The following is a 27,193-nucleotide window of genomic DNA, read 5'->3' on the forward strand; positions in this document are numbered from 1 at the left end:
CTCTCTCAGTGCTATCTCAGTAGGGACAAATATGAAAACAAAGCAATTCACTGTTGATTTCTGAATGTGAAACCCTATTAGATGCTCAATGTCAAAATCTATGCCTGATTATATTAGAATAAGTGAAATTTAGGAAAATGACACAGCTATTTAAAGCTGCCATCCTTGGTTACGGGTGATAAGGAAAGATACATGGCCATGGGAAAAATTCCTAGAAGCTCAGTATATACATTCTCATAACACACACACACACACACACACACACACACACACACACACACACAGTTTTTTTTAACAGAGAAAATGTTACACAAAACTGGAGCAAGATGTAAATGCAATTCAAATGGAATAATCGCAGTTGTGTTAGTAAGGGGTGGTGTGATTCAACTTGTGATGAGCTGAGGTCATCCAGGCTATGCCCAGAATAAAGAGTCCAGCAGAGCCTTAGCCTGGTCTGAGCCTAAAGATGTTACTATATTGTCAACACGTTACTTGTAAACCTTCCACATGAACATGTTAGAAATATTGCCCCAAAGCAGCCTGAACATATATAATGACAAGTTTAGAAGTCACCTGCCATGTTTGTGTAGAAATCACCATATTCCATCGATGTTTCTTCCAAATAGTACATTTCCCTTCCAAACATAACACTCTACTCAAAGATGGATGGCACTGATGCCATTTTTCTAAAGAACTCAAAGCACATTCACGTTTATTAGTTCATTTGTTTTCACAAATCCCTATGCGAGACAGCAAAGGGCAGAGATTTTTCTGTCTGAAAGATTAAGGGAGTGAGGGCAGAGAAATGAAATGACGTGTAATAAAGTGGTTGGTTTTTCCTCTCTGGCCTCTGAACTCACAGGTGTGTTTCCTTTTTCCCTTTCCTCTCCTCTCTTCTCTTCCCTCTCTCCTCTCCCACTCTCCCCTCCTCTCCTTTTTCTCCCTCTCCTCTTCTCTCACTCTTCCCTTCTCCCTCCTTCTTTTCCTCTCTTTCTCTTTACTCTTCCTTTCCCTCCTTCCTTCCACATTGCTTCTCTCTCTTCCTTTAGGAGAAGCCTTCTTCAGACTCCTAGTGTGGTCTGTAGAGTCAACCTGGAGAGGAAAGTTAATTTTCCACTTTCTGCCTGTGTGACTTTGAACAAGTTACTTCACCTCTCTGAGCTTTAGTTTCTCCATCTATAAAATGGGGGAGTTGAACTCTCAGTACTCCAAGATCCCTTCCAGCTATGCTCCTATGATGCTTTTTCCAAAAGGCTGATTGTTGATTACTATGATTCCTTTTCCTGTAGTACAATCCATATATATAGTATAATAGTATAATATAATATAGTATATAGCATAATATAAACCTTAAACATTTTTTTATCACTACTGTATTGCCATTCATGATTAATGATTAATATATGTTTGTGTTAACTATATGCTGCTCAGGTCACTTATAATTCAATTCAATTCAACAACTGCTACCATTTTGGCCAAGTGACCAGTCACTGGACAAGTCACTCTCAGGCACCGCCACATAAATAGAGGAAGTTTCTTCACCCAAGAATTCTTCACCCAATAATTAGTGAAATCCCTATTTTTACTTAACACATTCTAAGTGCCCAATTTAATGTATTCTACCGACAGAACTGCTTATCGATACAAGAAGAAAGTTGCTGAAACTAGAACTGAGTTCTGTTTCCTAATCCTGTACTAGCTTAAACTTGTCATCTGGGGTCCTAAAGATAACCCCCTAAATCCTCTTCCCTCCAAGTGAAAGGAGGCTGCAGTCAACCCAGCAACCCAGGTGGGCTGAAATGTGGCAGTGAGGCCAACAAGGTGATAAGGAGTGAGCATGTCTGTGTACTCTCCTCCTTCAAGCTGGGAATTCTCTGATCCTTTTTGATCTGTTAATTCATTGATCCTTTATTCTGCACATATTTGAGGAAATGGAAATATAATGAGAATTTAATTACTTCACCCACCTCTGGTGCCACAAGCCTGAACATGCCAGGCCCAAGTCACAGGCAGCTGTGGGTCCTAGGAGATAGTGAGGATCAGGGAAGGAGGGAGGAAGCTTCATTTTTAATTGCTGTTACCCCCAATGGATAGGAAATTAGGTTTTGTTCTTCTAGCCTGCAGAGACATATAGTGTTTACATTAAAGATGCTTGGTTGGAGGAAGCCATCTGGTTATACTCTCTAGGCCTCCTGTATTTACTAGGGGTTAAAACATATGAATTCTGGGGGCTCCCCCTAGGGCTCTCCTGATAAATAATTAGAGCATTTTTGTTCTGGAATCTCAGTAAGGAATGAGAAATGTCAGCTTCTGGGACTTGTCCCACCTTAGCCTTCCCATTATATCTGGAAATGGCTTTGTATTATGATTTTTCTGAACTTGAAATCAAGACTGTGTTATTTAATTCCAGCCATCACTCTCCACTCCTTTCTCTCCATTCTCTTAAACTGTGGAAAAGTCCACACATTCCCACCTTCTCAGTATGGCCCTGCCAAACTCTGGAATCAGATGAAAATCTTGTAGGGTGACTGCTTTTTGGAGGGCTCTATAATCCAATCTGGTTCTCCACTTCTGGCTTACATGTCAATAAGGCTGGCTCCAGAGCTGAAGGACTCTTTCTCTAGACCAAGGGCTCTTAATCTTAAAAATTGGTAACTGCATTTCAATAGGGTTAGTTTTCTTTTAATCCTATATATTTTATTATGTTATTCATTTAGAAACATTATTCTGAGAAGGGGTCTGTTGCCTTCCCCAGACTAGCATAAGGCTCCATAACATAAATACACACACATACACACACACACACACATTCCTCCACCAAACAGTGTTCATGTGGAGAGGTAGGGAGAGAGAAATTCTTTCTGAAATCCTTCAGTGTATTTATACTCAGTTGTTGTGTTTACTACTTTGTTCCAGAGTAAGTTGTAACCTCATCTTTACCATCAAAATGGGCAATTAAGCCATTTTTAATAGTTAGTAGCATATTCCTTCTCACTCAAATTACTCAGGTGGGGCTTTTGCCTGAATAACTCAAATAAATCAGGAAATACATTGATATAAGACATGTAGTTACAAAATACTTTCCCATCCATTGGCTCCTTTGATTTTCACTACCCTCTGAAGTGTGTAGGTTGATACATGAAGGATCTATGATTTCAAGCCTGTGTGAATTCCCTCCACACACACAGATCACAGTAGGTAAAGGGACCCTAGACTCAGAAAGGTTAACTCACTTGCTCAAGGTCACACAGCTAGTAAATGTCACAGCCATTACTTGAACATAGATCTTCTGGCTCCAGGATTAGTCTTCTTTTCATTAGGTGACACTAAATATTGGTCTTCATTGTCTATATTGTCATAATTTGAAACTTGAAGAAACCCCAAAGGCCATGTAGTCCAACCTTCTCATTTCAAGTGACTTTCTCAAGGTCACACAGACAATATGCCTCAGAAGCAGGATTTGCACTCAGGTCTTCTGACTCCAGAGCCAGTATTTTTTTTTTCAACTCTGTCATATTACCTCTCCATTTTGGCTTATCAAAGAAGAATATGTGTAGAAGGAAGTCTTACAGCAGAGTTTTAGGAGCCTGAATTCTAAGTCAGACTTGTTCTGTGACTCTAGGTAGTTAATACATCTCTTTATCCATCATTCCCTCCATTTATAAGATTGGGTCCCTCAATCAATGTGGGTGGGTGTTTGAATTATAAAGGTTTCTGAAGTAATGTTGGCAAAACACTTTGAGGCCCTTGAAAGAAAGACTTTCAATAAATATATCATGTCACCACGATTATATATTCAGAGCTCCATATTTCCATTATATGGGCTATCATGTTACTTAGCTATAAGGAATAGAAATCTATTCATTTTCCATTTTCGTAACAGAGTATTAGACAGTATTAGAAATGATTCAGTGGTTTATTTAGTATTTTTCTTCATTTTCATAGACAGTCTTTCTGGAATGAATCAGACCTTCCTGAAGAAAAGCTGGTAACACATCCAGCATATTCCATGGATTAATTTAATAATGGCATTTATTTTCTCCCTTTAAAAAATCTCTCTCATACATACACTCTCTCCATTTTCTTCTCTTTCTTATTCTTTTTACGAGAATGGAAACACCAGCTGTGAGCTAAGGAGATAGAAGAGAAAACTGTGAATTACTTTCCTTTTATATTGTTGAGAGATGAGGTAGGGAATAAAGGGTGGACTACTGCGGGTCAGCAAAGAACCTGGCAATCTTTTGGTGTTTGGGGTTGTTGGAGTATAGGGTTGATTACACCAACATGACTTGGAATGATATCAAAGATCAGAGGCAATGTGGTGTAGTGGATGATGGGAGTCAGAGGATCTGGGTTGAAATCTGTGTGACCCTGGGATTTAACCGCCTCATCCCAGTTTCCTTATCTGGAAAATGAGGAGATTGGACTAAATAACCTCAGAAGAGCCTTTTCAGCTCTTTATCAAAGGTTCTATGAACCAAGTGAAAGTTCCTTAATCTCTCTAAACCCGAACTTCTTCATCCATAAAATGGAGGACTTGGACAAGTAAGGTCCTTTCCAGTTGTAAATCTATGATACTACAATAGCATGAATTTTATATAGCAGGGATTTTAAAAGGGGCCTCATAGGAAGATTATCCCATAACTTCCCTAAAATTCCCAACCCCCAATTTACTATATATGGTAGATTATTTGTGCCAAATGCTTAACCCTCATACCATTTGGCAGGATTCTCTGCTGCCTCTTCCCATTATTAGTCAGGGTGAACTTGGAGAATATAAGCATTATCCTATTATATAATACCCTGAGAAAAATATTATTAGGAAAAAAGATATTATACCTTGCATCCCAATGCCAAATATAAATATCATTTGGATTAACTGCTGTTTTGGTTTATCCATGCTTTGCTTCCCTTCCACTCATTTACATGCCTATTAGAGAATTGCCTGCATCCATTAAAATCATGAGAAGCCTCCATTTTTTGGAATGTATTTGGAACATATCCCTTTGAATACTATATAGATATGACCTTGGGCAAGTGACTTAATCTCCTCAGGTCTCAGTTTCCCTTTCGGTAAAATGAGGGGGTTGAGCTAGATGACCCATGAGGATTCTAAATTCTAGGACCTCAAGAAAAAAGAACTGCTGTGTAGGGTCAGTTATCTGAGGAACTCTTGCATTTCCACTGTTATTTTTATATGACTCATGTGCCTGCTCATGGGGACATGGGAAAAAGATGTATGGGGAATCCATAGATCTCTTATGCTTTTGGGACTAATCTAACTGGGTTGGAAGCTCAGTTCATCCTGGTCCAGAGATGTTCGAGCATCTCAAGTCCTGAGAAGCCTCAGGTGGACAGTCTACTCTCTCTATGTGTCCTGCCAACAGCCAGAAGCAAGAGCAGTCTGTTTGCCCTGGTGGCCAGTTCACCCCAAGCTAGAGCTGAGCATGTGTTCAAACAGACTGAACCATCTGTCATTGTATTCTCCTTGTTCAGAAGAAAATAGGGTAGAAGACTGAAGAAAGGCAAAGTCTCTCAAGCTGTTGGTCTGATTCTTCAGCCCTCAGACTGTTAGGGTCTCCCTCAGGAAACCTAGGCTTCTCTTTGCTATTGTGTAACCAGAGGTAGGGTAGAAGGGCTGGTTTCTAAAAGAAACCATGTGGTCTCTTGCCCCTACTATTATTTCTGACTGTGTAGTTTTCACCATGAGGTAACTGACAATACAATGTCAACTTCAGGACACGAGATAGCTGCCTCTGTGACCTTTTTCTCAGGACTGGAAAGCATCTCAGAGGTCTTCTAATTCAATCTATACTTAAACAGGAATTCTTTCTACAACAATTCTGGTAAAGTACATAGCCATACTTGGAAATCTCCAGCTGTGAGGCATCTATTACCTTTCTAGTTGACCCATTCTACAGTAAGATAGCACTTATCATAAGATTTCCTATACATTCCCCTGAAATCTGAGATATCACTGTCTATTAGTAGGCATTTTGGTACAGTGAAAGGATTTAGAGCAGACCAAGTCTGGCTATGCTAATCATTATCTGTGTGAGGTTGGGTAAGCCAATTCATCTCTTTAAACCTCAGTTACCTCAAACTGAGAGAACTGGAATAAATATTCTTTAGGGTCCTTTCTGGTTCTACATGTTGAATCTCTGAGAGATGCCAATTAGAACAAATTTACAAAAAAAATAATATTAAGCACCTTACTAATAAACTTTAACTTCATTAACTTAACCCTCTGAGAGTAGAGAGATAATGTTCCCATATCGTTTTAACTGAGTCACTCACTGACTCAGACTCTAAATGTTACTCATGACAGAATCTGAGACTGTTTAGTTTTCAGCTATTTCTATTAACCTTTTTTCTCCTCTCCAATAGAAGCTAACCAATTTGGCTTTCCTTCTAATGTGGTAAAATGCCTCAGCTTAGACAGCCCAAGGATATCCTCTTCCTAGCAACCTGTGCAGTGTGTTACCATAGTAGGCCCTCAGGAAGTATTAGCTGGAGAGATGAATAAAGCAATAAATGAATGCTAGGTATTCCTATAAACACTCCATCACCTAAGATTCAGGCTCTCCTTAGATTCGCTAGCCAAGAATTATTTTCTCCCTTTCTGTCTAATTGAGGTAAAAACCAAGCTTAGCAAGCTACAAGCTTCTACTTCGCTCTCCAGCTTATATAAGATTGCTTGTTACTTGTTCCCACTAATTCTTATTTCTCTGCTTTTTTCAAGACGTTTGAGGTGTTAAATTAAAATTAGCAAACTAGTCAAAGCTTAGTGTGCTTGAAGCAGCTTGAAGTATAGCAAAGATTTAGATTTAGAGTACCTGGGGGACTTTTCACTTCTCAGTTTCTTGCTCTGTAAAATGAAGAGGTTGGAGTAACATCCCTTTCAGCTTGGGGTCTATGGTCCTATGATCTGGGCTCAAAAGTCTCTCCTGCTACTTGCTACCTGTATGACTTTGAACAAATCATTTCACTTCACTGGGTCTCAGTTTCCTCACCTGCAAAATGAGAAGGTTGGACCAGATAATCTGTAGCGTCCCTTCTGACTCTTGAAAGATATGATTTTATGGAATTAAATCAGCAGATAGCACTTAAGAGATCTTCATTCCCTCATTTTTTCATAGTCTGATCAGAATGAAACCTCTCTACTCAGCCTCAATCAGACTGCGGTTTATCACATCCTGACATTCACACAACAGAGTTGAGCTAAAGGTCTTCCTTAAGGGCCACATCATTCATGTCTTACATAGCACCATATAGTTTCTATGACACAAAACATTAGTTTAACCAGATAGGGTATTTTAAAAATAAGAAAAAGCTGACTTCTTAGCAAATATGTTAACCAGATTTTCTTCTCCTGTTTCACATTGATCTTTCTGGGTTCTCCTTAGCTCTATATTACCATCATTTTACATTTAAAAAGTCAGCTCTACTTGGAAGCTTTCCATGATTAATTCTACCCCATTGTGATCTTTCCTTTAATCTGAGACCTTTATAGCACTGAGGTGCCTTTGACTATTTGCATTACAATGGTTTGTACATATTTTTATATCTTGGAGGTGTTCTTAAACTATTTCTTATGCATGTATTTGTCTCTGAACAAAGCTAGCAAATACTGGAAAATAGAGATGAAATGTCCAATTTTTAAAAATGAGCCCAGAGTGCCAAATATAGGGCTTTACAGAGTAGGAATGTGGGAAATGGTGCTAAGCATCGAATGACATTCCATAAACATGTAGCATCCTAGACATCAGTTGGAAGAGTAGGGCAGTAGAAATCCCATCATACTGAGAGGCTGTGTAGCTTAGTAGATAGAATGGTGGACTTGGAGTCAGACCACAGTTCACATCCCTCTACTGTTACTTATCAACTATTTTCTTTGGGCAAGTCATATAATCTTTTTTTACAGCCTATTTTCTCATCCGTAAAATGTTAATAAAACTAGCACCTAATTCTCAGTGTTATTAGGAGGTTTAAGTGAGATAATATATATAAAATACTTCATAAATCTTGAAGCATTATATAAATGCTAATTATCACTATTGGACTTATTTTATCATATTATTATTACTAGAAGTCGAGAGACCTAGATTTAACTATTCACTCTTTCACTAAGTCAAAAAATATGACCTGGGGCAAGTTATTTTGTCTGTTTGCCTCAGTTTCCTCATTTTTAAAATGAATCAATCAACAAACATTAGATGCCTAGTCTGTGCCAGGCACTGTGCTAAATATTGGAGATAAAAAGGTGAGGCAAAAGACAGTTCCTGACCTCAAGGAGCTTACAACTTAATGTAGGAGATAATATAATACAAAACAAATGATATGTGTGATAAATAGGGGATGATTAACAAAGGGAAGGAGTTAAGGGAGTGTGGGGGCAGCTTCCCGTAGAAGGTGGAGTTTGAGTTGGGACTTGAAGTTAAAGCTGGCCAATAGTTGGAGTAGAGGAGTGAGAGTATTTCGGGAATTGGGGACAGATTAATGCCAAGAGGCCAGCGTCATTAGATTAAAGAGTGCAAGGTGGGGAACAAGGGGTAAGAAGGTTGGAAAGGTAGGAGTGGCTAGGTTATGAAGGATTTTGAATGCCAGAGCATTTTGTATTTGATCCTGGGGATGATAGGAGCTATGAATAGGGGGATGACATGACTGGACCTGTGCTTTAGGGAAAAAATCACTTTAGTGGATGAATGGAAGGCGGATTGAGTGAGGATAGACTTGAGCCAGGCAGATATTATAATAATCTAGGTATGAGGTGACAAGGGCCTGCACCAGAGTGGGGGCAATGTTAGAGGAAAGGAGGGGGCATATTTGAGACATGATGTAAAAGCGAAATCAACAGGCCTTGGCAACAGCTTGGATGATGGGTAGAGGGAAAGTTAGTAAGGAATCCAGGACAACTCCTAGGTTGGGAGCCTGAGGGACTGGGAAGAAGCAATAGGGAAAGTAGGAGGTGGGAAGGATTTAGGGTGAAAAGGAATGAATCCTGTTTTGGATATATTGAGTTTGAGTATGTACTGGAGAGGAGAGATTAGAGATTAGAGGAAAGGTTTTGTCAGGAAAGTAGATTTGAGAATCATCAGCACAAAGATGGTAAGCCTATGAAATCACCAAGTGAAGTGAAGAGGGAGAAGGGAAGACCTGGGAGAGGAAACCCTGAGTGACACCTAGGATTCAAGGGTGTGATTTGGAGAAGGATCCAGCAAAGGAGACTGAGGAGTGGTCAGAGAAGTAGAAGGAGAACCAGGAGAGAGTGGTGGCCCAAAACCTAGAGAGACAAGAGTGTCAAGAGGGAGAGAATAATCAATAGTGGCAGAGGTTACCAAAAGGTAAAGAAGAATGAGGATTGAGAGGCCATTGGATCTGACAACTAAGACACCATTAATAACTTTGGGGAGAGTAGTTGGGTGGAATGTTTAGATCAGAAGTAGGATTTTAAGGGGTTAAGAAGAGGGTGAGAAGAGAGAAAGTGGAGGCACCTACTGTAGATGGCCTTTTTGAGGAGTTTAATGACAAAGGGCAAAGAAATATAGGATAGAGGGGATGGAAGGATCAATTGAGGGTTTTTCAAGATGAGGGAGACATGGACATGTTTGTAGGCAGTAAAAAAAGAAATAATGGACAGGGAGAGATTGAAAATAAGTGAAAGAATGGGGATGACAGAGGGGCAATGGAATGGCATCCCTTGAACAAGTAGAGATGAGCCTTTGTAAGGAGTAAGATTGCTTTATTACGTGAAACAAGGGTGAAGGAGGAGAGAGTGGCACAAGGCATCTGAGTGACAAGAGATGAGGAAGAGCAGGGAGAGAGGGAGCATATGGCAAATGACTAATTTTTCCTCATAAAATATGAGGCAAGTATCTGAGCTGAGAGAGCTGGGGGAGGTGGAGCCATGGAAAGTTTGAGGAGGAATAAAAAGATTTGGAAGAGCCATTGTGGAGAATGGGATAGTGAGTTGATAAGGAAGCCATGAGGACCCAGTTGATGTACAACACAGTGCATACAGTTTTAACAGTTGTGTGATTTTTTTCTACCTTCATTGTAGGAGTGAAGGCAAAGAATGCTGGGAGTCATCTAAGGCTAAGTGATCTATTGGCTGGGCATAATTGGAGATGCGATGAAGAGGATTAGGACTCAAGAGAAGAGGAATGTATAGAATTGAGTCAGTTAGATGAGAACTTAGATGGGGGGAAGAGGAGAGTGAGACTAGTGCATGGAAGATGGCCTGGGAGAGAATTGAAGAGTCAAGGGGTTGGAGGTCACAGCACAGATAAAGAGTAGTGTTTTGTAAGAAAAGGCAGAGGGAGAGATGAAAAACCAATAGACTATGGTTAGATAAGGTGATTTTAGAATTCTTGAACACAGAGGTATATTTGTGGGTGATGGCAAGATCAAAGTTATGACCACCTTTGCATGTGGCTAAAGTGGGAGGAAGGAGTAGCTCATAGTAGGTTGGGAAACTGAGTGGTTATGGTATTTGAAGGAATTAATATATGTGCTATATTAATTAATATTATTCCCCCTAGTACGAAGACAGGAGTTGGGGAGGAGAGAAAATTTGTAAGTAAAATATTTAACTTATTTAGGAAAGAAGGGGAATGACATGAGGTTTGACAACAGCTACTAGAATTTTAATTGGGTAGTAGATTTGTATAGCATGGACCTCATAAGAAAAGAGGTTACTGAGTGATGGAGGATGGGCCAATAGGGATAAGACTGCCTGCCAGCATAGCATTGTTGTTAGGATCTAATGAGACCTTAGACAAGTTGGACTTGGACTCAGTCTTCTTGGAGCTTTATTAGTAAAATGGAGACAACACCATATGTGTGGGAACATATAGATATAAAAATACTTTGAGCAATATGAAATGGGGCTACATGAATGTGAGAAAGAAGTTGACTAAGAGGGATAAAAAATGTGCAGTGTATAATCCATAAAGCAGATAATTTCAGTACTAGAGGAGGGGGGATAGGCATAGTAGGAAAATGACACTGGATTTGGAGATTAAGGACTTGGGTGTGAGTTTCAGCTTTACCAGATATCAGCTATGTGACCTGGAGTGAGATCTGCTTGGTCCTCAGTTTCTCTCTTCCAACTAGGAGTCTGTGGTCCTCCTAGGTAATCTCTAAGGTTCATTCATTCCCACTTCAACGTGCTGTGATTCTATGATAATTCACATATGCCTCCAAATGAGAGCTAGATGCAAATAAATCCTGCCTTCTGTCTGCTGTAGTCCAGGTGACCTTTGAGTTTCTACAATGTTTCTTCCTCCGGATTATTTGACATTCCCTCCTGAGTCAGCTCAGGAGTTGAGGTGGATATGGTGGCATATGGATGGCTCCTAACTGGGCAGCTGAGCTCAAGTTTGGCTGTGGGATAAGAAAGGACTCTCTCCTGCTTATGGTCAGGCTACTACTCAATTTGGATATTGTCTCAGCAGCTGCCAGAGACTTCAAGCACAGACTCTGCTAGGAACTATAAACTGAGACCCTTCAATGTTCTCTTAGGAACAAAATTTTGGGGCCAGTGACACCCTGTTCCCAGAATACAGCTGGAAGCACATTCTGCAGGAGGTGGAGATTAGAAGAAGCATCTTAGGGTGCCTGCCTTTTTGGTTCTGGATCCTTCTTACATCTAGCTGAAAATTGGCATGGTCCACAGTGCCCTTGGCACCATGTACCTCAAATGACTGGCAGAAGACAGAGGAAAGTAACAATGAAATTCATATAAACAGTATCCGTAATGAGTCCTTTTGGATAATAGAATGAAAAAGAAGCTTTTCTGGCTCAAAAAGATAGCTATATAAATTCAACTCTTGGTTATCTGCTTAAGGATTATCTACTTTGTGGATTATACATGGCCAGTACTTAATTCTACCATGACTTTCCCATGTTACCCAGAATACTTCGGGTCTGAAGAGAGAGTATCAGTGACTCTATATCATTCTGGGAGGGAGACACCATGCCCAATTTGCGAAGTTCATCCAGCCAAGCTATCTCAGGATAAAACACCTTCACTTCCCATCAATTGGTATGTGTTCTAAGAAAACAAATTGTCTTTAATATTCACTTTAATAAAGCATCATTACAAAAAATAAGCCCCATTAGAAAAGAAAATAGAAATGATGTTTGGATTATCTGATGTTTTGGATTATATGAAACTATTTGGCCTCCTTTAGAGTGAGTGACAGGTTGAATTTGGAGTCTGGGGATCTAGGTTTGAGTTCAAGTTTACCTTTTTCATACTTGTGGGCACCTGACATTGTGGCTCAGGATCACAGTTTCTTCATCTGTAAAATGAGGTGACTGAGTGAGAGCGTGATCCCTAAGGTCCCCCTCTAAGTCATTTCATCAGATAACTGCATGCCATGTATTGGAAGTTAACTTGGAAGCTTGGGGGTCAGGAAAGACTTGGGGGTGAGGGGAGGAGATAGTTGCATGAGTCCTCTGGAATAAAGGCTTTCAAGGTTATGGTTCCTCTACTAGAGGAAACAGAGTGAGTAATGGGACCAAATCACATCCTCATTACGTACTAAATACTTCAACATCCTTGTTGGCCATCCCCTTTTCAAAGAGGAGGAAGCAATTAATGTAGAAAAGCCCATAAGTGAGACTTCTACTCATTCCGGCTGCTTGTCCACACAGCTGACAGAAGCAAAAATAGCCCAGCACATTTGCGTTTCAGTCTGAAACCTAAATATTTCCATGAGTCATTCATTATTACCATATAACTGTGTGTTTGCATGCAAATAACTTTAATGACATAAATGCTTATAAAATAAGTCTCTTACCATATGAACCCTGTAAAGAATACTAATTCCCAGAGTCATGAACGGCTTGGAGAAATCGATCACCTTCTCTCTTTCAGCTGTGATAGTGAGACCAGCTACTGCCAGATCTGCTTTCTATAAAAGGATAAAGATAGAGACAGTGAGTGGGGAATGATCCACATGGATCAGATCTCCATGTTGAGAGGCTTCTATGTCTTGGGAATTCTCCAAAATGTGGCAAAACCTTGAGATCTCCCCCTCTAGGTACTCTCTGGCTCCCAAGTACCCACAAGACTTCTTCACATGTCCAAATATACGCTCAAGTATAGAGTCAGAACAGTAAATCACTTTTACTCAAATGTCCAGACCTATACAGAAAGGATCAAAAACATCTTGCTTACAGATAATCTTCCAAATGGTAAGGAAGTAGAAGAGAAGTCTTTAGAGAAAACTGGAAGGTAGGATACTGTTTTGTTTTGTTTTTTAATAATTTAGAATATTGGTGCTTAGCAGGTTTTATGGAGTTGGTTAGCTCCCCACTGAATTATAGCAACGAGAGGAACCTCAGAAGTCATCTAGTTCAAAATTCTCATTTTACAGATGAGGAAACAGAGGCCCAGAAAGATAAAATGAAATGCCTAGCTAGTTAATGACAAAGCTAAGACTAAGACCCAGATCTTTTTACTCAATGCTCAGCCTACAACATATGCCTGGAAGCCAAAGGTGAAGTTTAAATTCTGTGTTCTGGAACAGAAAGAACACCACCCCACACCTCTTACTCATTACCCGTTGTCCAGTGCAAAATAACAAAAATCTGTAATGCACAGAATTCTCTGCAATGCCAAGAGACTAAACCCATTCGTTACAGCCCCTCTACCTGCTTCATCTGGAGATTGTTTCAAGCATCTTGGTATAATGAGAGCTTAACCTATACTTAAGGACTCCTAGGGAAGGAAATTCTCTAGTTTCTGTCAATCACTTCTTCACAAAGACTAACAAACCTTACTGTGGCAAAGTTTTTCTTTACATCTAACTTAAATCCCTCCTTCTGTATCAGGAGTGCCCTCCCTGCCTTCTTGTAACCAGTCTTCATGAACCCAAAGACTCAGAGCTCAGCCAACTTCCCAAACTTGGCTTTGGAAACATTACTCAAATAGAGTGGCCCTAAATAATTTCCAAACTTACAGCCCTCATTTGTAGAGGAAGGTTAAAATGGACTTTTTCATCAGATAGAGCTGAGGTATGCTTATAGATTAGGGTAGCGGACAACTGTCACTACTTCTACATAGAAGGACAATCATGCTACTTTCTCAATGGGGGTAAGTGGGAGAAAGAGTGTAGATCTGAAAGTACATTTTAATTGAAAAAATTAAACAGGTAAAGCTTGATATAACTCCGTCCCACCTGAGGCCAACATGTGGCCTATAATTAAAGACCTTGTTTCTTTGTCTCAGTGAGTTGTTCTTTCTTGTTTTAGGTGAGAGATGTTTGAGATGGCTGAACCTTGGCGCCCTTCTAAAGGTTGGGAGAACAAGCCACCAGAAGGTCTGGGAGTGAAGTACAGACTGGGATTAGCAGTCATCCAGTCTAGCATCCAGAGCTGGAAGAAAAACTTCAGGATATAGAAAACTTTAGGAGTAGATGAGATGTAGGATTACTTAGGACTATGCCTTATTTTGAAGTGGAATTGATGGAATGAATGCTATGTAGAAGCTAATTTGAGTCTGAGTCTACTCTCCTCAGAAACTGAGGTGGTATCACACTAGAGAGTACCCCTCCCCCCTGAAAGCCCTCTGCCCCAGGTTTTGGGGAAAATGTTTGTATCTCTTGCTATACCTTTGAAGTAAATAATCCTTTGTAAAAAGCTAACCAACGAAACAAATAAATAAAACAAATAAGAGGAATTGATCAGGGAAATCCATGATCCATTTAATGAACTCTCTTAATTAAATGTGATAAGCTTACAGGAAGTGGGCCTTTGTTTCAAAGCATTAAGTGGGGCACCTTCCCATGGAGACATGAGCATGACCACTGGCATCTTGCACAAGGGATACAGAATTCATGATTGGTTCTGTGGGAATAAGGCTGCCTCCAAGATGACTGGCTTGCTGGAGATTAAAGAGGATGTATTTGTGTCAAAGGAGTCACTCCTTTCTGTAGTCTATAAAAGTGAGCAAACAAATCAGCTCAATACCTTTTGGATTTGCCTCCCTTGGGCCTGTTCAGAAGACTGGTCACTGTGCAGCACCGGGGCCTGCATCTATGGGAAGTGAACCCTTTGTCTGCCTCTCTCCCCACCCAGCAACTGGGAATGGCTGACTTGGGGCAGGGTCACTTCACAGTGAAGTATACTTGCCTGGGGCCTGAGATGAGGGATTTTAAGAGTCAATTTCATAAGCCTGGGAGAAGGGAGTGACTAGAACACTGATGGATCTCTTGCAAAAATACATTACAGACTGGAGAAGAATTGAGAAAACGCATTACTCTCCCTTCATTGTAGAGATGACAGACCATGGAGATGTTTTAAGGTTTATGAAGCACTTTACAAATATGATTTCATTTTGTTCACACAATAAATATTTAAGTTTATTCACACAACAACTCTGATAGAGAGTTACTATTATCATCTCTATTCTATAAATGAGAAAATGGAGGCCATGTCTGAGACTGAATTTGAACTAAGGTCTTCCTGACTCCAGGTCCCTGACACAGTCTCTGTCTTCGTTCATTTTGCTGAATTGTTTTTTTTCCTCTCTCTTCTTCAATATTTGTGACATCAATAGGGGAGGGAAGAGGGAGTGATTTGGTAATGAGTATGGTATAAAAACAAAAATACATCAATAAAAATAAGAGAGACAATCAGTTCATGACAAAGGCAGATATAGGCATGTGTAGATTTTTTTAATGCCCTGAGTTGCATTATCTGAGAATCTAACCTTATGACCAGAGAAAAGAGATTTCCCTGGAAGTGGCTGCTTTTGGGGGTTGATTCATGGGGGAGCCCCAAGTTCAAGACTTAAGGGATCCAACAGACCTTCTAGAGAGAAAAAGAGATTTTCAAATGCATCATGCTCCTTGGAGAGAAGATTGCCTACAAAGCTCCTGAACTGCATCCTACTTAAAAGAAATATCAAGTTATCCTGACAATGTAGATCTGATAGGAAGGGGGTGGCTTCTTCAGAAGCCCCAAAGTGTTTGTCTTCTGGGGAGAATCCAAACCATAGTGTTGGTGAGGTTTAGGAGTGATACGGATCCCAAACACTGACAGTCCAGGTTGTGCTTGAATGAATTCGACTCAAGCCTTCTTAAAGCCAAAAAAAAAAAAAGGTTTATTAAAGATTCGCCATCTTGGTTTGGCTCTTAAGGAGTCTAAGCATTTGTGACACTTGTATTGACAAGCGGACCAGATAGAATCCCAGCTAGACAGAGTCAGAGCTGGATTGAATCTGAGCGCCTTCATGGAGGCAAAATGGAACTTAAATACAGAAAAGACTATAGGAGGGATCTGGGTGGGGTGGGGTGGGTGGTAGTCTGGTAGTCCAGGATGATGAGAGGAGTGGTTTAGAGAAGGTCTTGAGGAGAAGTCCAAGGAGGGAATCCGAGAAAGGTCAAAGGCCGAAACAGCTGGAGGCAATCAGGAGATATCAGACAATGGAGGGTTTGGGTGGAAAGCAGGTGGGTTCAGTCCAGAGATCTTGATAGGGGCAGTATGGGAATGAATACAGATCTTGATGGGCTTCCTGAGACTGCCTGAACAAATGGGAAGGTTAGATTTGAGTAAGCAAGGCCAGATTAGGTGGGAAGATTCAAAGGGAGCTCAAGGAGGCTTCCAGAGTCTGAACTCCATCAGTGTGACACTATGAGCCTAGGTGTGACCATGTAGCACACTATGGAAAGGTTAGGGATTCACAAGAATGTCAAATAGTTACCCCAATGGCGACCCTGAATTCAGCTCTTTCCCCAGGGGAGCTAGTGTGTTATTTCAATGCTTTCTCATGTACTTCTATGAAAAGCATGGTAGTGGACAGAAGGTTGGTCTTAGAATCCGGATGCCCTGGGTTCAAAGCATACCTCTAGTTCATATTAGTTATATGAACTTGAGCAAGTCCCGAACAGTGCCATAGGCAAATTTCTAAGATGAAAATGTGACTTCTAAGTTTATGTGGCAGAACAGTTACTGATATGCCTTGATAGAGGGAAGTTCTTTATCAGGAGTCCCCCAAACAGATGAAATCATAAACCTGTTCTCACCTTTACCCTCCAAAGGGTTCTGTTTATGGGTTCCCCAAGGTCCTTTGTCTTTTTCACATTTTAATGAAGTAAAACAAAATCCAAATACTTTGTTACATTGGGTGTAGGCATAAGAACTAGGTTTCTGTTAACCATTTTGGGAGGAAGCCCAGACAAAGACAAATGGAAGTTATATTGAGAAATTTTTCTATAGTTATGTCAGTTGGGCAACCAGTCAAAGACAGGGAATGATCTTTTTGGGGTCAACCCCCAAGAAGGGACTTGATCAGTGTTAAGCTGAGAATCTTGAAGCATCCCTCAAACCACTGATTACAAAACAATGGAATACGGCCTATTTGTAAGAAGGACAGATAATTGAAATCTCCAGATAATCCCAAAGTCTTACTTTACCCTTTCAATCCAAGTCACAAGCACAGTCAATTTGATCCCAGAATTATTCACAAAGGACCCCAAAGCTTTAAGTTTCAGCTTTGTTATTTGTTTACTTTTCTGTTACCCCTATTATAGAAGAACTGAGGAGTCAGGTCAAGGTGAAATGAAAGGCAATGCCTCAGTGAGGCAATCAGCCTTGAATAATCACCGCCCTTAGAGATTTTACACAAATGACATTGGATCTCACCAAATCTTCTTGAGAAGTAAAAAAGAAAAGAGACATCATGACCCTCATTTTATACATAAAGGAATTTTGGCATAAAGAGAGTCAACTCATTAGGGAAGGATACACAGTTAGTCAAAAAGTTCTTAATTCCCAATCTGGTGCTCCATCAGTTAAGCCACTTGATTTAGTATAGGTTAGCAGACACAATAAAATGAGACCAGATCTAAAAGAAACCAAGTTGCAGACTTGTACAACTCTTAATAAAAATGGAAAAAATGTGGATGACTCATGGTACTGATTTTATATTTCTCTGAGAGACTGCTAATCACTGTTATCAAATGAATCAATACACTGTTTTGTGTAGGAAGGGCTGATTAAAAGATTGCTGGCTCATATATTTTGGAAATTATCTGAAGGACTATTCTGTTCCTCCATTATCTGCTTGTCAAAGGCAAGGACAGAGGATGCGGTGTACAGGGCATGATGAAGCATGGATATGCCAAAAAGATGAGTCAACCACACAGACCCATCTAGTACAATAGGCAGTATTATAAGCCCAGCTGCAAAGAAGTACCTAATTGCAGACAGAAAAAAGAAAAAGAGGGAAAAAAAAGGACAAAAAAGGAAAAAAAATCCCAAAACAACTTCCCTAGTCTCAAAGAAAATTAACCTTGTATATGTATGAGAAGGTTCCTCCCAGCAAGAGATGAACTATTTTTTGGGCCTATATGAATGAAATGAGGGAGATGAAGAAAAGATAGGAGAAGCGTATTTGAACATCGATAATGGGAGCCAGAAACACATTATCTCCCATATCCCTCCAAATATCTAAATGGGAAAAACAGTAATACCAAATCAACTTAGCAAATTGAAATCTGTCCTCCAGGTTCCTCTGATTTCCCAATGAGAGAAGAGGCAAAAACAAACAAATGAAGCAGAGCTTACTCCAAAAGGGATCAATAAAAATTAAAGAGGGGGATGGAGGAAGAAGAGAAAGAGTGGGAAGAGTGAGGGAGGGAAAGAGGGAGAGAGATACATACATAGACAGTGAGACAGAGACAGAAAGTGACAGAGAGAGAGAGAGAGAGAGAGAGAGAGAGAGAGAGAGAGAGAGAGAGAGAGAGAGAGAGAGAGAAAGAGAGAGAGAGAGAGAGAGAGAGATGGACAGAGACAGATGGAAATAGAGACAGAGAGAGAAAAGAGAGACAGGGAGAAAAACTGCCCTAGTAATTCACTCAGAGAAAGAATGTGGGCACATTATGACAATTATGACAGATGTGACATATTAATGCAATTATTTTAAAATTTCTCTCTTTTGGCAAAAATAAAACAAACAAAAACACAAAGTGTCTTGGTTCTGGATGCCAGATGATTAAACACACTTCCTTTCTCTCACTGGAGAGGTGTGTGACTATGGATATGGAATGGTGTATTTGTTATATCAGTTGTTATGTCTGTATCGGTCAGTATCACTTGTTTTCCTTTGTTACAAGGGAGGTTAGGGGAGCAGTGTGATGAGAAATACCTGCTCTGTAAAATAAAACAAAACACATAAGGCAGGAAGGGAAAAACATGGAACAACAAAATTCCAAATTTTGTCCACAAGTTTAAAGCTATTTCTAAATTTCAAGAACCACTTAACAACTACGTGGTTTTAAAGCAATTCCATCTGAATGCTGACATGGTTAAGTTGAGTCATGAGGACCCTGTATACATTTGGATGGGGCCCTCCAGTCCCAGTGCAAATAGCCTTTGTCAAGTCTTCAGAGGAAGTTCATTACACACTATTGGCAGTGTTTTCCTATGCATTGGTAAATGGATATACCTCCCCAAATGGGCCACAAAAACATAAAAGAGATGTTCTCTCCCGATGTTATTTTTGCATTCCCCAGATGTCTGGCCCCTTTCCTTAACCCTATCAGGAAGGTGAGGGATAGGGGTAGGAGTGATTATTTTTAATTTAGTTGCCTTGTCATAGTATGGTGATTCTCAATATTCATTTTAATTTACTTTTAATTTTTTGTTGAGGTGATGATTAAAAACAATAGAACAATCCAATGAGGGGGGTAGTAGGTAGTTGTGAAACAAGCAAAATAAAGGTGTAAGCTTTTGTAATACTGAGAATCACTAGGGGAGGGAAAAATGTTGGAGAGTATGTTCAAGATGATGGTCATGTTCAAACAGCCTTGCTTCTCTCCTTTCAAGGGGAACATGGACATTAGCAATGGGAAAAGGTTTCCTTATGAATATAGTACCTTATGGAAGGAGTACATGAAAAAGTATGTTCTTCACTGTGTGTGTGTGTGTGAGAGAGAGAGAGAGAGAGAGAGAGAGAGAGAGAGAGAGAGAAGAGAGAGAGAGAGAGAGGGAATGAACTATGAAGTCTTGCTCAGAGTAATGGTTTTAAATACATAGGGTTACAACAGATGTCGATTATAGGGAAAAACAAAAATAATTTTTTCCATCCAAAATCACCCCTGAGATTGATCCATGGACTTCTATGATCAGTGAGCCTCAGGTTAAGAACCCCTGCTGCAGTAGAAAGAGCAGTGGACTGAGAACAACATTGTGGTGAATGTGTGGATGAAGGTGTGAAACAGCCAAGAATGTGTTTGGTATGCATACTGGTGACTTTGTGTGCATACATGAAGGCATGGATCTATTCTATTCAATTCAATAAACATTTATTAAGTGTCTTCCATGTTCCAGGCATTGTGCTAAATGCTGGGGATAGAGATAAGAAAAAAAAGCTTCATCCTTGTCCTCAAGTAGCTTCCAATCCAAGAAGGAAAACACACAAAAGGAAGCTAAAAAGGTTGGGGGAGGAGGTACCATTAGCAAGTACTGGGCTTCAAGGCATCTTGTTCCCTGGAGTCAAAACCAAGCAGAGATGCTGTTGGAAAATGAAGTTAATAGGCTATAAAGGAAGACCTTCGGAGGAATTTAGTGCTCTACCCTCTTGCCCCCCAGTTAGTGCTGCAAGTTGTTCCCTGGAGTCAAAGCCTAGCAGAGAAGCTGATGGGAAATGGAGACTGGATATATAAGTGCCTGTGTGTGAGTAGATGGAAATGCATATGTGTTCATGAGTTCCTATAAGCATATATGCACACATATATGCACATATATGCTGTGAGTTTATGTGGATATGTACATGTGAATCCATGAATCTTTGTATATGTAATCTGAATACATGTGCCATGGATATATGAGTGCCTATGTGCAAATATACGAAAATATATGTATAGGTGCATATGAACACAGGGGTGTTTGTGTGTATGTGAGCTAATGTGGATGTCTGAGTATGAATATGTCTATATTTGTTATCTGTATGCATAATGTGAATATATATGGATATGTAACAGAGGACATTTGGGCATGTGGCAGATATGAGGGTGTGATACATAGACATTGCCCAGTCAGAAGGAAGAAAAGCACAATTAATTCTCAAGAGTTGATGGGAGGAGTTGTGATGGGAGAGTTCAACTCTCTGGAGTGACTGTCTCTATTAAAATAATGAAACAGCTGATAAAATTTTGATCTGTCTGATTGATAATTATTTCTTCTTTCTAAAGGTAGAAGGAGAGACGGGTACTTTTAGTATTTTGGATTTGTTTCTGACCAATGGGAAGGAACCAGCTGCCAAAGTAGAAAGGAGGATGACAGGAGTGTGCTGGAGCAGTCAATCGCTAAATTTTCAGTTTGAGCAATCCCTCCTTGAAAATAGGCAAATGCTACATTTGTTGGGTTGATCATTGCCTATACTTAAGAAAACGATGGAGAAAATGTTAATAATGTAATTTAAACTTAAAAGGGTATCATTTGGTATATTCCCTCCCCACCCCCACCCCCAGACAGATGGTAGTTGGATATTTACCAAACACCACTGGATAGGGACCTAGAGAGAAAGTTACCACACCATCTTAAAATCTGTGAGAGATGAGGAGAGGTCATTGTGTACCATCTGAAAGGAGCTGCTATGGACTCAGATTCCATCAAGAAAATGGGGTCGTGAAGGTTTTCATCAGAGATTAGATAATAGGATTTTTATAAGGGACTTTACAACTCATCTGATTTGATTGACCCCTTCATTTTACAAATAAGGGAACTAGGTTCTACAGAAGTTAAATGACTTATTAAAGACCACACTGGCAATTGGTGGCAAAGCAGAGATTTGAACCTGGGTCTTCTAACTCCAAAATCCAATGTTCTCACCATTCTAAAGCTAGTACTCTGCAAGCTCAAATGAGTCAACAGTGAAAAGGGGAAGTTAAATTAGTTTTAGGATCTTAGACTGCATAAAGAGAAGCATTATTCCAGGAGCAAGGGAGTAATAGTCTTGCAACAGTCTGTCCTGTTCAGAAACTGGAACACATCTAGAAATGGAAATTCAAAATGATAAAGAGACTCAAAATTCTTCTATATGAGAGCCTGTCCAAAGAGTTGGGGCTATCCATCCTGGGGATTTGTTTGTGACCACAGGAACATGGGGTTTTCTTAGTAAGGACACTAGAGTGTTTTGCCATTTCCTTCTCCAATGAATTAAGGCAAACAGAGATTCAGTGACTTGCAGAGGACCACACAGCTAGTAAGTATCTGAGGCTGTATTTGAACATAGGTTTTCCTGACTCCAGGCTTGGCAATCTATCCACTGAACCACCTAACTGCCTAGGAAAAGACTTAGGGATCATAATCACTGTCTTCAAATATTTGAAATGGAAGAGAGATTAGATTAATTTGTTTGGTTCTGGCTAAATTCTGACCAAAATTATGACCAATAAGAAGTTATAAAGAGGTAGATTTGGGCTTAATGTAAGGGATAATTTTCTAAAATTGAACTATCCAAAGAAATGGGCTGCTTCAGAAGGTAATGAGTTCCCTATCACTGGAGGTTTTCAAGCAGGGGCTCAATGATCACATGTCAGAAATGTTTTAGACAATAGTCATGCTTCAGGTGGAGGTAAGACTATGTGACATTTTAGGTACCTTCCATAGCTAAGATTCTATGAATACATGGAAAAGTGTATGTGTGTGTGCGTGTGTATGTGTGTTTTGTGTGTGTGTGTGTGTGTGTATGTGTGTGTGAGTGCAAGTGAATTTGTATATATGGGTTCAGTCTCTAACACAGTAATGGTTGAGAGTTTCTTCTTGCTTGCTGAAAGAAAATAACATTTTCCCCACCAATCAGAAAGTCCCAACATTATTGTCATTCCCTTAAGATTACAGTTATTCCCTCTACATCACTGGGGTTAGGGCTCACAGCACTCCTGCAATCTGAAAAATCTGTGTAAAATTTTTTGGCCCTCCCTTTGTACCAGAGAAGAAGTCTGAATTATTATGGTATTAAAAGATAAAATATGTTGATATTATACAATATTATACATATATTTTATGAATTTTTGAGTTTCTAAACTTTCTGTACCATCTGCTAGCCATCACATATCATCTGTGGCTTCTGCTAAACTTACCCCAAATTCCCATTTAATTTCTTCGGCCAACCCTTGGTATATGAGGGATATATAAGGGATATATATGTGATGGAGAAAGCTGCTATGTGGAAGGCTTAACTACATAACTGCAGATTAAAGTGATTAAAATGAAAATGTTACCTAAGATAGAGAGCATATCATTCCCTCTTTGTCAGGTGGATGAACCCCAGGGTTTCATTGTGAGACTTCTCCCATTTTCTTTCTACTCTAGTGGTTCTCAAACACTTGGCTCATGGATCAGTGAATAAGTACACTGTGGAAGAGGCAGGAGACTCATACATTCTCCTTTCTCATCCTCCTCATGCATTCTCCCTGCAATGGAAATAGCCATTTTTGTTGAATTCTTTGCAAGTTTAAGGTTAGATGTGTTGAGAGGTTAGTTTATATATGTAATAAGCAAGTTCTGTTTGTTTTGAAAATATTATTCGATGATGTGCAGATAAAGTTTATGATAAGCACAATTATTTATACATTCTATTTTATCTGTAATTATATAACAGAACATACATATCATCTTGGCACACCTTGCAAAATTTGTGGCACAGCTTTGAAAACCACTGCTCTATATTCTCCATTATGGTGGCCTCCTCAGTTCCCAAGGATACAATATTCATCTCTCTATAGATGAGGCTCATATGTACATATCCAGCTTTCATCTTTCTCCTGAGCTCCCATATCTACAACTGCTTGCTGTACATCTCTATCTGCTCATTTCATGGGTATCTCAAACTCAACATTTCCAAAAAACAGAGCTCATTATCTTTCCTCCTAAATCAACTCATCTTACTCATTTCCCTATTTCTGTCAAGAGCGACACCCTCCTTCCAGTCATTCAGATTCATCACCTAGAGCTCATCCTCAACTCTTGATTATTTCTTACCCCCATATCTACTCAGTTACCAAATCCTTTTGACTCTAGCTCCTCAACATTTCTCATATCCCCCCCTTTCTCTCTACTCACATCACAATCTTCATCATCTTTTGCCTGAACTATTTCAGTAGTCTCGCAATTGATCTCCATATCCCTGCTTTAGGATCTCCCCTCTCCATGTAGCCACCAAATTTATAGTTGTAAAGCCTCTTGGTCTGATCATGTCCCTCCTCACTCAAGAAGGTTAAATGATTTCCCATTTCTGTGAGGATAAAATACCCCGACAAATTCCTCTGTCACATTTAAAACCCTTCATGATCTGTCTTCAGATTCTTCAGACTTATTACACATTATTTCCCCTTAAACACTCTACAAATTGAACTGCTTATTGTTCCCTGAACACAACATCCCATCTCTCTCTTTAGGCAAGGCTCAGTTCAGGTGCCCCTCCTTGAAGAGACCTTTCCTGATTCCACCATTTAATAATGCCCCTCCCAATCACTGTGTAGTTAGTTTGTAAATATCCTTATTTATTTATCTGTAAACCCCTTGTATCCCTTCAGGAGAACAGAAACTCCTTGACAATAAAGACTTTGATGCCTGCCTTTGTATCTCTAGCAACTAGTATATGATATAAAGGTGGCACTTAATAAATACTTGATCGATCGTATATTTCAACTTTTATCATCATCATCATCATCACCATCAATAAACATTCCATAAGTGTCTCAGTTGGGGGGAGGGGTAATGTGAGTATGAGAATGAAGAAAGATGAGGAGAGCTTGAGCATTGTGCATTTAGGATTGCTAACATGATCCAAGTTGACTGGGGTCTGCCAAGTAGGGGAATCAACACAGGTTGGTGGTTGTGCAATTCAGGGTTTATACCAAAGAATCCTTCAAGGTAAAGGGCAGTGCACAGCAATTGTTGACAATTACTGGGCTTACAGAGATGATTAGTTGGATCTCTGAAGGTCAAAGTGGCAGCACTGACTGGAGCAACACAGGTCTTGTACAGGATGAGGAGCCATATTTAGCTCTTCATGAAGACACAGAAAGGGAAGTGGATGACAGGTGACCTAGAAAGGCATGGTCAGTGAGTCTGATCAGGATTAGATAAGAATTGGCAAAGTGAGTGTTGGACCAAGGTTGGAGGAGATAGCCGGAGGCAATGGCTTTGCCAGGGTCTTTCAGTGTTTTGTATTTTTTCAAATGAGATGTTTGGTAGTTTGAGGCCACCTTGCTCCTGGCTGGTATGTCCAGGGCCTTAATGAAACTCTATCACCTCCATGGTTATTCCTGTAGGAAAATCTGTAGATTTTTCACCAAATTCTTCTGAGTCAGAAGGTAGGGAGATGTATTTGGGGGTGGAATGATGATCTGTTCTAATCCCAGAGCCGTCACTTCCCTACCGTCACCAAAGAAGGTCATCAAAAAAGGCTCTGGTGAAGAATAAAGAAGATATCAGTGTGTTACTATAGACAGGAGAAAGGGCAGATAAGATTAAAGAGGTAGGTAGTAGTTAGACTGGGGAGGGCCTTGAATGCCAGGCTAAGAAGACTGGACTTGACCCTGGAGAAAGTCAGGGATTACTGATGTTTGGGGACTGGAGGTAATGTAGAGCAAAGAGTTAGGAAGCTTAATCTGGCAACAGTATGTAGTATGGATTCCAGAAGTGAAAAAAACTAGAGGCAAGAAGACCACTGGGAGACTATTAAAATGATCCAGCCATGAGTTAATGAGGATCTAAAACAGGGCAGTAGTGGTGACACTAGAAAGGAAGGGACAGATGCAAGAGGGCCTGACAAGAAAACACCAAGACAATAACTGATTGGATTGGGCAACAGAAAGGGAGGAACTCAAATTGAAGGTGAAGTCTGGAAGCCGGGTAGCTGGGATGATGGTGACACCATTGTCTGCAACAGGGAAGAGGTATCTTGGTATATTGGGGAAAATACTGTAGTGGGGCCAGGAGACTCAAGTTCTAGCCCTGGTTCTGCCATTAATCCTCTACTTGACCTTAGTCAAGTGTCTGGGCCTCAGTTTTCTCATTTATAAAATGAAAGAGTTGGGTTATAGACTGTTCAGCTCTAAAATGATGAGTTCAGCTTAAGACATGGTGAGTTTGAGGTGGTCGGGGACAACCAGGCAGAAAAGTCTCATGGGACTGTGGAAAAGTTCTGGCTGTGGGATCTAATCCTTGTTCTATTACTTCCGGTGTGACCTGAAGAGAGGAAGGAAACAAACATTTATTAAACACCTACCATGGTCCAGTCATTGTGCTAAGCACTTTACAAATCTTATCTCATTTGATCCTCATGAAAACCCTGCACAGTAGGTGCTATTATCCCCATTTTATAGTTGAAGAAACAGGCAGACAGAGGAAAAGTGGTTTGCCTAGAGTCACACAACTAGTAAGTATCTGAGGCTGGATTTGTACTCAGGTCTTCCTGAGTCTGAAGCTAGCACTTTATCACAGTACCACCTAGATGCTAAGTTATTTCATCTCTCTGGGCCACAAAATGAGATAATGATTTCTAAGCAATCTTCCAGTTCTAAAGCTTTAAATCCAGAGATGTGCTGAAGCCAGCCTAGATCAACTTCCAAGTCAATTGTTCAATTTTCAGTATGAACATTTACACCTAGAAATCAGCAAATGCTACAAATCAGGCATTCATTTATTGTTTTTGTTGCTTGTCTACACTCAAGGAAGTTATGGGAAAATTGTTAATAATTCATATTAAATTTAGAAGTGTATTTTTATATATTTTTCTTCATTAAACATTTACCAGCATGCCACTGTTTAAATCCTCTCACCTTAGAAGTAGGACAGACGCTCAGGAGAGAAGGAAATGTTGATTGTTATCTATATATCTATATAGAAGTAAAAACTGGAACCTTAAGAGAGGATGAGATCTCCACATCAGAGAGTATAAAGAGAGAAATAAGCAGAACTTTAGGGTAATGTCAACATTTAAGGGATAGAAAGAGGAGGTAGAACTCAGAGAAGCAGATGGGGAAGAATTTCAGGAAGAAAGAAGCGCTCAAAACTGTCAAAAGCTGCAGAGAGATGGAAGGAGATGAGAACTGAACATAGAATCATCTTGAGTATTAATTAGTAGAGAGAAGGAATGGGGCTCACAGAGCCACAGGGTGGCATATGTTAATTGTCAGGAAGAGAATATAGAAAAGCCCTGAGATAA

At 39.9% G+C, this 27,193-nt stretch overlaps 1 protein-coding gene across 4 annotated transcripts in view; it reads right to left on the bottom strand.

The window, feature by feature from the left end:
- Window positions 1-27,193, bottom strand: part of GRIK4 (glutamate ionotropic receptor kainate type subunit 4) — a 697,562-nt gene that overhangs the window by 45,686 nt on the left and 624,683 nt on the right. For all 4 annotated transcript variants that reach the window (XM_072612931.1, XM_072612929.1, XM_072612930.1 and 1 more), the window contains one exon: window positions 12,807-12,920. In XM_072612931.1, the coding sequence (XP_072469032.1) occupies window positions 12,807-12,920 (114 nt within the window). The remainder of the gene's footprint in view (window positions 1-12,806; window positions 12,921-27,193) is intronic.

Source organism: Notamacropus eugenii, chromosome 5 (genome assembly GCF_028372415.1).
Source record: "Notamacropus eugenii isolate mMacEug1 chromosome 5, mMacEug1.pri_v2, whole genome shotgun sequence".
In the NCBI taxonomy this organism is placed as follows: Eukaryota; Metazoa; Chordata; class Mammalia; order Diprotodontia; family Macropodidae; genus Notamacropus; species Notamacropus eugenii.